Raw genomic sequence first — 10,436 nt, forward strand, 5'->3', positions numbered from 1 at the left:
ATGCACAACCAACATTTGGATGATGATCACACAATTTCCTATCATTCAAAATTTATTCAAAGTAAAGACTTTTCTCACACAACCCACTTTGTGAAGTAATCAATAGCCACCAGAATGAAACGATGTTCATTCGAAGCTTTGGGCTCAATTATACCAATGATATCAATTCCCCACATGGAGAAGGTCCATGGAGAGGAAATGACATTCAATAGAGTCGGAGGAACATGAATCTTATGTACATTAATTTGACACTTGTTGAATTTGTTCACAAACTTGCAATAATCAGATTCCATTGTCAGATAATAGTAACATGCTCTCAACATCTTCTTTGCCATAACATGTCCATTGGAATGAGTACCAAAGGAACCTTCATGGACTTTAGTCATCAATAAGTTTGCTTCGTGTCTATCGACATATCTGAGCAGAAACATATCGAAGTTTCTCTTGTAAAGCACATTACCATTTAGGTAGAAGTTGCCAGCTAATTTTCTCAAAGTCTTCTTATCTTTCAAAGATGCCCTAGGTGGGTAAATCTGACTTTTGAGGAAGCATTTGATATCATAATACCATGGATTTTCATTTTTAACTTTTTCAATAGTAAACATATGAGTTGGCCTATCAAGACGCATCACAGTCCAATTGGGAACTTCATTCCAAAATTTCACCATAGTCATGGAAGCTAACATTGCAAGAGCATCTTCCATCCAGTTTTCATCTTGAGGGATGTAAGACCCCAATTTTGACCCTAAGATCCCTCATGGCATCATAACATTTCATTTGCATTTCCTCAAGGATCATAAGCATCTTGGCTCCTTACCTTTGGGTGGGACTTCTTGTGAGTGGTTTGAGATCACCAAGCATGCTTGAATTGTATGCCAAGAGCTTCAAGGAATTCCTTTGTGCAGAGATATGGCCAAGTGAAGATGAAAGCAAGCATGGTAATGGTTCCCAAAGCTCTCATCCATCAAATATTCCTCCCTAGCATCTCAATTCATCATTTTGATCAAAGCAAGTCAAAGGGTTTGAGGCTAGACTACCAAGGAAACCCTAGTTCATCTGATCATCCACAATGCCTTGCTCTTGAAGCAACCTCAGCCCATGCTCAAATAAAATCAAGGGAAGTCCTTTAATTAATCATTTCATGCATATTTGAACTTATTTGTGTGCCCTAAATCATTAATTCATCAAGATATGAGTCATGGATTTGAGAAGTTGATCAGTCAATTCATCTAACTATTTTGAAATACACTGAGACCTAACTCTTTATGTGTTGGTCAAATGGAGATGATCCCAAAGGAAACAATGTTCTTAAGGACAATATGAACAACTTTCATGTTCATCAAAACTTGATTTGAAGCTTGGTAGGTCATCTCCCATTCCAATACATTATAGGTCATTTTGACTGAAAGCCTAAGTTTCGGTAAACTTCCCAAGAACATAACGCATTCATTTTTTATCATTTTGAGGTGGGATCAAATGCATTGGAAAGCTTAAGATGTCTACTTCAAATGTTATTTTGAACAAAATTTCAAAATCTCAAAGGAAATACATGTGATAATACAAAACATTATAGGTCACTTTGGACCAAATGCATTGAAAGTCAAAAAAGTCTAATTTCAAGTGCCCATAACTCTTTCATCAAAAATCCAAATTATGCAAAATTTAAGTCCATTTTGATTTCCTTGAAAATAACTACAACTTTGATGTTGGAGGTTTTTTCATTTGAGGCTTGCATCACCAAAATAGAGGGGCTTGAACATTGGCCAAATTTGGAAACCTTGCCTTTACATGATTTGCACCTTACACTTTAAACTCAAAATTCACTAATTTTCACACTCCAAATGGATTTTTGCCCAACATAAAAATTGTTCCTTACATCAAAACCTTTCCAACCATTACTCACATGCTCATGTTTGGATTTGGCAAATGGCATTTTCGAAGAGGAGACGTTTTAGGCATGATTATGCATAACATGTTGAAACTCATTATACAAGCTTGTGCATTGCCAAATCCACGACCATTCCAGCTCAATTATGATTCAGAGTGCATTTGGCATTGAATTGGGCCTTTTGAATGATCATGCAAGCCCATGCAATGGATATCCAATTCCATGCACACGACTTTGATCACACTTGCCTTGCCTCTCCATCTATAAATAGAAGCCTCACTCCATTCAAATTTCATCCATGAATCAACCTGAAGTGCTGCAGAAATCAAAACCGAGCAACACCTTAAGGAACTATTCCAATTTTCTTCAATTTCTCAAATCTGAAATTCAACTAAATCAGGTTGAATTTCTAGATCTAAAGTTCCTAGACCTCTCTCTCATACTCCATTGATCTTTTGTTTGGCCAAAGGAAGCAAGGAAGCAAGCTCAAATATCCAGAATTCAATGGTGATCATCAACTGGTTTTCTCTTCGAAACTCATTACTCTTTGATCTATTTGCCTGGCCAATGTGTTTTCCGAAGTCCTCACTTGAGAGGCAAGCTAGTGGTAGCTTCAATTTTGTGTTTTATTGAACTGCATTTTTTATACCTGAATCTTCCAGCTCAGATTTCTTAATCTATAGGAATTTTGAGTGTGATTCAAGGTTATAGGGGTGATGTACATCACCCCAGCTTCATTTTGATACATGGATCGTGGATTTTGGTTGAGGTTTATGAACCTGCAACTCTGGCCAGAGTTCATGTGCTCATCGAAGAAGACGGTGGTGTACACCACCGTCTGTTCACCAGTTTAAATCCAGATCATTTGATCATGTTTCCAGATTGAATCGTGTCCTTTGGATCTTATGACTTTCAATAATGCTGGATGTTTCTCAGTTGACTCATGCCTTCCATGCGTGCGCATCTCACATCTGTCTGATCAGCCACGTCAATTAATGAGGCTTGATCAGACGCTTGTGGTTTTTTTCTGATTTTTGTAATTTCCATTTTATTTCTTTTATTTCATTAAACTTCAAAAAATCATATCTCTCTCATTTTAAATCCAAAAAATATGGCACCAATTGCATTCTTCTCCAAATAATTTCTAGTTTCTAATTTTGATTTTTAATATTTTTTATTTTGTCATTTGATATTTTTTAGGAATTTTCTCTTTTCTGGTTATTTTTAATTCATTTTAAATAGTTTCTGATATTCAAAAAATACAAAAATATTTTCCTAACCTATTTGAATGATGATGGATCTATGAAAAATATTCTCATCAATTTTTTAATTGATTTGAGATTTATTTGAGATTTTAGTTCAATTGGGTTATTTTTATTCATTTTTAATTGATTAAAAATAGTTTCTGACTTTTTAAAATGCTGAAATTTTTTGTCAAACTTTGTTTGACCTTGTTGAACTTGGGATAAATCACTTGGACCTTTAAAGGTTGATTTGAAGTGATTTTGAAGTTTGACCTTTTTTTTTATTTTTAATTCAAGTTTATTTTAATATTAAAAATGCCAAAAAATATTTTGCTTATTTGTTTGACCTCCAATCTTCATCCCCTTTTGATTTCTTATTGTTTGACTTTGACTTTCAATGTCATTTGGTCAACACACATGGATTGGTACATTTTATTTCACCTTATGCACTTTATTCTTTCCATTTTCCTTTTCCATTATTCATCTCTTTTTTCTTCTTCTTCTTTTTCTTTTTTGATCAATGAGTTGAAGGTTGATAAGTTAGCATTGATTAGGGAGACTTAATCTTCCTTGATCCAAATCTAATTCATCTTGATCAATTGATCAAGTGAATGGCTTTGCATTAAGGATAGGTTATTTCCAAGATCATGCAAAAGACTTAAACCAATACAAGATCAATTCTCTTCTTCTTTTTGGTATGGCATGTTGTTGGAACTTGGTTCACTAATCAAGACTTCTAACTTGTGTTGTTGCCTACATTATTATTGACCGGCCTCAGATAGTTGTGACTTCTACATAAGTCCAATTACGATTTCTTAACATAGCGCTATATTTGCCTTATGGCACACTAACTACTAACACTAACTATTAACCATTAACATTTACTTTTGCTCTTTACTTTCATGCAATTTACTATTCTTGCACATATTATCCATTTGCTTTTTCCTTTTGCTCACTTGAGCATATGTTTATGTTAATGCAATTTGCCTTTTGCTCACTTGAGCACATAATTGTGTATATATTATTGTGCTTGTGTTTTGATTTGATTGTTGTGGACCAAATGCAAAGAAATGGACAAATGGACTTAGTTTCTAGGACATTCCCTATGCAAAAATTGGAGTAAAAGGATCTTAATGTTGATGATGATCATGAAGGACCCAACCTCTAAACTCACTCTTGTCCATTCTTGATTTGCTCCATAAAACTCTTTGATGTGTGTGCTTTTGTGCTAGGGATTCCACCTTGATTCAAATTTAAGGAACCATTTCCATGAGCTTCTAAGAGAAATGGTTACAAGATGCCTTGAAGAGCCTTCCAAGAGTTTATTCGATTGATGATTGCTTGGGTTTATGTTTCTGTGATTGCTTATTCCAAAGGATGGGAGCTACTTGGATCATCCATATGATCTCAAGAGAGGAACTCCATTTGTGGTCTTGTTTCTTATCCCTCACCTCTTGTATGCTTAGGATCTTAGCCCTTCTTCTTCTTCTCCCCACTCTAACCCAAGCCAAAACTTTTTGTGCAAACATTTAACAATTGTTTTCAAACATTAGAAACCTAAGCCTTATGCTTTTGATTTTCAAACTTTTCTTTTCATAACACTTGTTGTGAATTGAACTTCTAAGTCAACTTTGACCATTTTGTAAATACTTTTCATTTGTAAAATATAACCCATTCAAATGTTTTTATGGTTTCAATGGCCACTTCTTAATCAAAAACTTTTCATAACCTTTAGCTATTAGGTTTGAGTTATCCTTGAGGTAGATGTAATACTCACCTATATCCTTAGTGATGGACAATGAGTCTTCCATGCTTATTATAGGGTTAACCCCTCACTAGCATGTTGAAGCTATCCTCACATGGTGGATTTGTGGTTTTAGGTTGAGTTTTCTCCCTTGGATAACAAAAGACCTTAAGGCTTTTGGACCAATCAATTCACCAACCCATTTTGAGATTTTTACCCCGAACTACGATGTTTTGATCCTAATCTTTTTTAAGATGGTACGTAGGCAATGGGTTTATCCATCCAAACACAAAATGTAAATAAACTTGTATATTCTCTTCTCATTTCTTCAATCATGTTTGCACAAACAAATTTTTCACAAAACAACAATCTTTACAACAAATGTGAAAAGGGCTCCCTAGGAGTACCTGGGATGTTTTGGGTGCCTAACACCTTCCCATTGCATAACCAACCCCCTTAACCAGATCTCTGACTCTCTTTTACTAGTTTTTGATTCGATAAAACTTTTAGGTTTTTGTTCGCTTTCTAACCATTCCTTTGGATAAATAGAAGTGCGGTGACGACTCGACTTATATAATTTACCTTGGATTTAGTCAATATCTCCAATGGTTACTGAAATTCTGGTATCAGATATAAGATGTCGAAGGTAATGTCACGACACTGATATCTGGTTATAAACAATGGATAAACAGAAACAGAATGGTAAAGCAAATAACACAAGCAATTGTTAACCCAGTTCGGTGCAACTCACCTACGTCTGGGGGCTACCAAGCCAGGAAGGAAATCCACTAAAATAGAAATAGTTCAAAGACTATGGTACACTTCACCAAGTTACAGTCTTTCTCACCTAATCTCTACCCGTGCAATTTCTACCTAAGCACTCTTAGATATGAGAACCCACTCACTTCCCTTACAATCACACACCCGTGATCTTAAACAACAATCCCTTGTGAAAAGAAAATACTTTTCAATTACAATATTCTTGATTTTACTTCATAGTTTCAATCAAGAAGACACACTCTTGATCTTGCTTCAAAGCTTTAATCAAGAAGACAAATTAGTCCAATTCAATCATCAATGGATGACTTGAATGACCTACAAATACAAACCCTAGCTCTCTCTCTAAATTTTGCTCAGTCTTGGTTGTGTGTACAATCAGGTTTTCTAAGTCCCTTTTTATAGAAGTATTGGACACCTTGAAAACCCTAGATATATTTTCCAATCAAATCTTTTCATATCAGCTGTAAAGATCTCCTTGGAAAAAAAACAAATCTGGTTGATATCCCTGATAGAATGCACCAGCTAGCCATATCTTCAATCAACCAATGATTGCCACCAATTGTGCAATCACAAAACACCAGACATTCATACTGAATGTTCTGTGTACAGGATGTCATGACATCGGGTCTGACATCTGGAAAAATTCTGCATAATCTAGTTTCCTTTTATAGCAGGTACAACCATATCAGTTACCATGATAATGAGTATGTCAACTGAAACAATCCTGCAACATATGTCTTCCATATAAGCTCCAGCAGGTACAACCAATATCAGAAGCCTTGTATGTGGCATTCTAAAACAATCCTGCTTGCAAATGTTCTTCAACTCCAGCAGGTACATAGGATATCTCATGTTAAGACATCATACATGACATCTTGTGAACACTCTTTGTTTTACCAAAATTGCTGCCAACTCTTAGAATCAACAAACTCCCTCTTTGGCAAATTTTGGCTAAAACATATTGTAGCGGTGTATTCGTCACTTTATGATTTATTGACTAAATCAAAAGCAAAGCATACAAAGATAGAGTCGCCACCGCACTTTTATTTATCCAAAGGAATGGCTAAAAAGCGAACAAAAGCCTAAGAAGTTTTACAGAGAAAACTAATAAAAAAGGGTACAAAGATCTGGGTTAGGGGGTAATTATGCAAAGGGAAGGTGTTAGGCACCCAATGCATCCTAGGTACTCCTAGGGAACCCTTTTCACAAATTGGTGCAAAAGATATTGTTTATGAAAATATTTATTGTGCAAACATTGATTGGGAGGATGAGAGAAGAATATATAATTTTTATTATTTTTGTGTTTGGATGGAAAACCATTGCCTACGTACCTTTACAGGATCAAAACCTCGTAGTTCGGCTAAAAGATTTCCAAAAAGTAAGTGGATTGATTTTAAACAAAAGCCCTAAGGTCTTTCATTATCCATGGGAGAAAACTCAACCTATACAACCACAAGTCCACCATGTGAGAAAAACTTCAACTTGCTAGTGAGGGACCATGCCCTATAATAAGCAAGGAAGTCTTCCAATTCAATCACTAAGGACAAAAGGTGAGATTTACATCAACCACTAAGATAATTGAGATCTATGGCTAATGTATGAAAACTTGATTAAAGAATGGACAAAGCCACCAAAACAATTGAATGAGTGGAATTAACCAATTAGAGTATTCACAAAAATGGTCAAAGTTGACATTAGATTCAATTCAGAAGAAGTATTGTAAAAAATGAAGTTTGAAAATCAGAGGCCTAAGGCTTAAGTTTCTAATTTGAAAACAGGTGAAAATGTTTGCACAAAGTTTTTCTGGTTTGGGTTAACAAATGCAAATGGAGGCACCTGATGCCTTGACCTGTTGACTGCTTAAGCTGCAAGTAACAAAGGTTAATGATATATTTTTGTACATTTTTGGTTAGTGATTAAAAGAAAAGCAATGATATACAAATTCAAGCAATGCTTGGTGATCAAGAACCACTCTCAAAGAGATTCCACCCACAGGGAAGGAAGCAAGGTGTCCAATGATCCTTGAGGCTATGCAATGATATTATATGATGCCATGAGGGATCTTAGGGCCAAAATTGGGGTCTTACACATATATCTGTCCTTTTTTTGTTCACAAGGAAAACTATGAGCAGTTAAACCATATAACAGTAGTTTAATCAGCAGCAGAAGCAAAACAATTACTAGCTATGGCTACTAGTAATACACACATGCACAAGGGTACTTCTCCTTCCCCTAAATCTGTGCAACAATCAACAGAATTACTAGTTATGGATGCAACTAGTAAGACATACAAATGCACAATTCACAAGGGTACTTCTTCTCCCCCTAAAACTGTGCATAACCATAACAGCTACTGAACTCCAGTACCTATACCAGCCAGAATGTCATACTGACATTTGCTTCAACATCAACACCTGTGCACCAGTCAATAATAGTTGCCCTTCTGATCAGCCACATCCAACTTCCATATCAAGCACTTCTCCCCCTTTTTAGTCAAAATTGACCAAAGCTGACCAATCAGACAAAATTAATGTCTATTAGTCTAGCAGAGAAAGTTAAAATTGATGCTATAACATTAAGCATGTTAAAACAGAATATTTAGGAAGTACACAACATCATTATACATAGCAAAAAGCTGAGACAATGAACAAATTCAAGGAACTCATTAAAAGCCCTAAATATTACATAACAGGCATCATGTGGACTGCCACAAAATACAAAAACAAACAAGACAACAACCTTCCAAACAGCAGCCCAGCTTCCACCACACCTTCCAGCACCCCTCCAAGTCTTCAATACAGCCAGGGACAATTAATCAGAAGAAGAAGTATCTCCTTCACATTCATCTTCATCTCCACCTGCACCTTCAGAGTCTTCTGAACTTTCAGAATAGGACTGGGATCTTGTATTTGATTCCTTTCCAGCCTTTTCTCTGTCTTCCCTTTCCAGGCTACATATGAGGACTTCTAAAGCTTCCTTTCTGGCCTTGGCCACCCTTATACCATTTTCCAATTCTTTACAGGTCTCTTTTAGTTGGTCAATCAGACTTCCTTTGGATGCAGACTCCCTTCTGGCAGATGTCATGACATCATTGACATGACTTCCCTCAAACAACTTGTAATGGATGGACAGAGGGGATTTTGTCCTGCTTGGGATGTCACTTGTGCTCAGAATCCCTGGTTGTTGGCTCAGGATAATGCCACAAATAAGGGAGGGAAAGGCAATGGGTAACTTCACAGCATTTGTAGAAGCATGTCTAATGGTTTGTTCAAATATGAACCTGCCAAAATCATAGTTAACCCTTGTTCAAATAGCATGAATGATTCTTCCAAGATTGATGGAGATAGTAGAGGCATGATTAGTAGGAATCCAATTAGCTGAGCCAATCTTGTGCAGGATGGCATATTTAACACTGAGCTTTCCAGCTGATAGGTGATTTCTACTGGGCCATTCCTTAACTTGGCCAACTGTGATAGCTCTACAGAGCTCATTGTCTGTGGTTTCTAGGTCTACTCCTCCATCCATTCCTCTTTCTAGGAACTTGTTGATGACATTTGGGGAGAATTTTACACATTTGCCTCTTACAAATACCTTGCAAAACTCCCTGCTGTTCTTATCATGAATATCCTCAGGGATATTGACAATAAACTCTTTAACCAGTCCCTCATAGCATTGGGGTAGGGATACCACAGTCTTCATGAGTCCAGCATTTTTGATCAGCTCAATTACCTCCTTTACCTCTACAGCTTCTTGTCCAAGTTCTCTTTCAATGGCTACTCTTCTTTGAATGACATATTTCCACTTTGCTGCTCCATCTTCCAAATGAATGGAGATATTGTCTAGATGGACAACAACAGCCTTGCCAGGAGATTTCTGAACAACCTGCCTTTTTGCAGGGGAGATGTTAGGGACATCGTCTTTAACATCCTCCTCAGAATCAGAGCTGCGTCTTTCTTTTCTTTTTCCAACCTCAACCTTGCTCCAGGGTTTTGAGGGTCCTACTCGTGCAGTCTTTTTCACTCTAGCAGCTCTTATTTTAGCCATACTTTTCCCTTTCTTAGTTCTCAGTTTCTCAGCTATGCTAGGTTTAACCAGATGAACCAACGAATCATCTTCTCCTTCAGTGATTTCTTCCTCCAGATCAATAATATTTTCTTGAGGCACATTTTGTTTCTTGCTAGGTAGGGTTTTACCTAGAGAGCAAAGCCCTTCAGCAGCCACCTCTTTTTCTGATCTAGATGAATCATGATCTTTATCAGCATGGGGTTCTCTCTCAGGAGAGGGTTCCCTTCTGGACAGAGGGGTAGAGACCCCTTCAACTTTGTGTCCTTCACTCAGTATTCTAGTAACCAGTCTCCTTATAGCGCGATCAGTGTAATACATGTCTTTAGGAAGGGAGGAGTTACCAGAGGTATTACCTTGCTTATCTCCAGCATCGGAGGAGGTACCTATGGTGTTGCCCGGTATCATGCATAGAGGAGTGACGTCCATAATGTCTTCATCTACAAACTTCATGGATGAAGTCTTTGCATGTTTGGAGGATTTGGATTCAGATGACGATGGATGTTGAGACATGCTGTAGGACTTTTGAGGAAGGTTTCTTTGCCCTAGCTGAGCTTTTCTTAGAAGTTGAATGGGAATGGCAGTTGCTGAGTTTAGGTAGCGTGTGCTAAGGGAATAGATACTGTTTTCAAAGCATGGGAATGATTTATTATTAATGTGGCTCTTTCTTTTAAAATGGCATACATTATTTTTATTTCTTTTATCTTTTCTTTTTAAT

At 36.7% G+C, this 10,436-nt stretch overlaps 1 protein-coding gene across 1 annotated transcript; it reads right to left on the reverse strand.

The window, feature by feature from the left end:
- Positions 1-8,240: 8,240 nt before the first annotated feature.
- Positions 8,241-10,231, reverse strand: LOC127137644 (uncharacterized). Its single transcript, XM_051064086.1, has 4 exons — positions 9,850-10,231; positions 9,248-9,786; positions 8,396-8,446; positions 8,241-8,291 (listed from the first exon to the last, which is right to left on the reverse strand). Exons 1-4 carry the CDS (start codon positions 10,229-10,231, stop codon positions 8,241-8,243), a joined length of 1,023 nt encoding a protein of 340 aa, XP_050920043.1.
- Positions 10,232-10,436: the final 205 nt, after the last annotated feature.

The sequence above is a fragment of the Lathyrus oleraceus genome, chromosome 4 (assembly GCF_024323335.1).
Source record: "Lathyrus oleraceus cultivar Zhongwan6 chromosome 4, CAAS_Psat_ZW6_1.0, whole genome shotgun sequence".
NCBI lineage: Eukaryota > Viridiplantae > Streptophyta > Magnoliopsida > Fabales > Fabaceae > Lathyrus > Lathyrus oleraceus.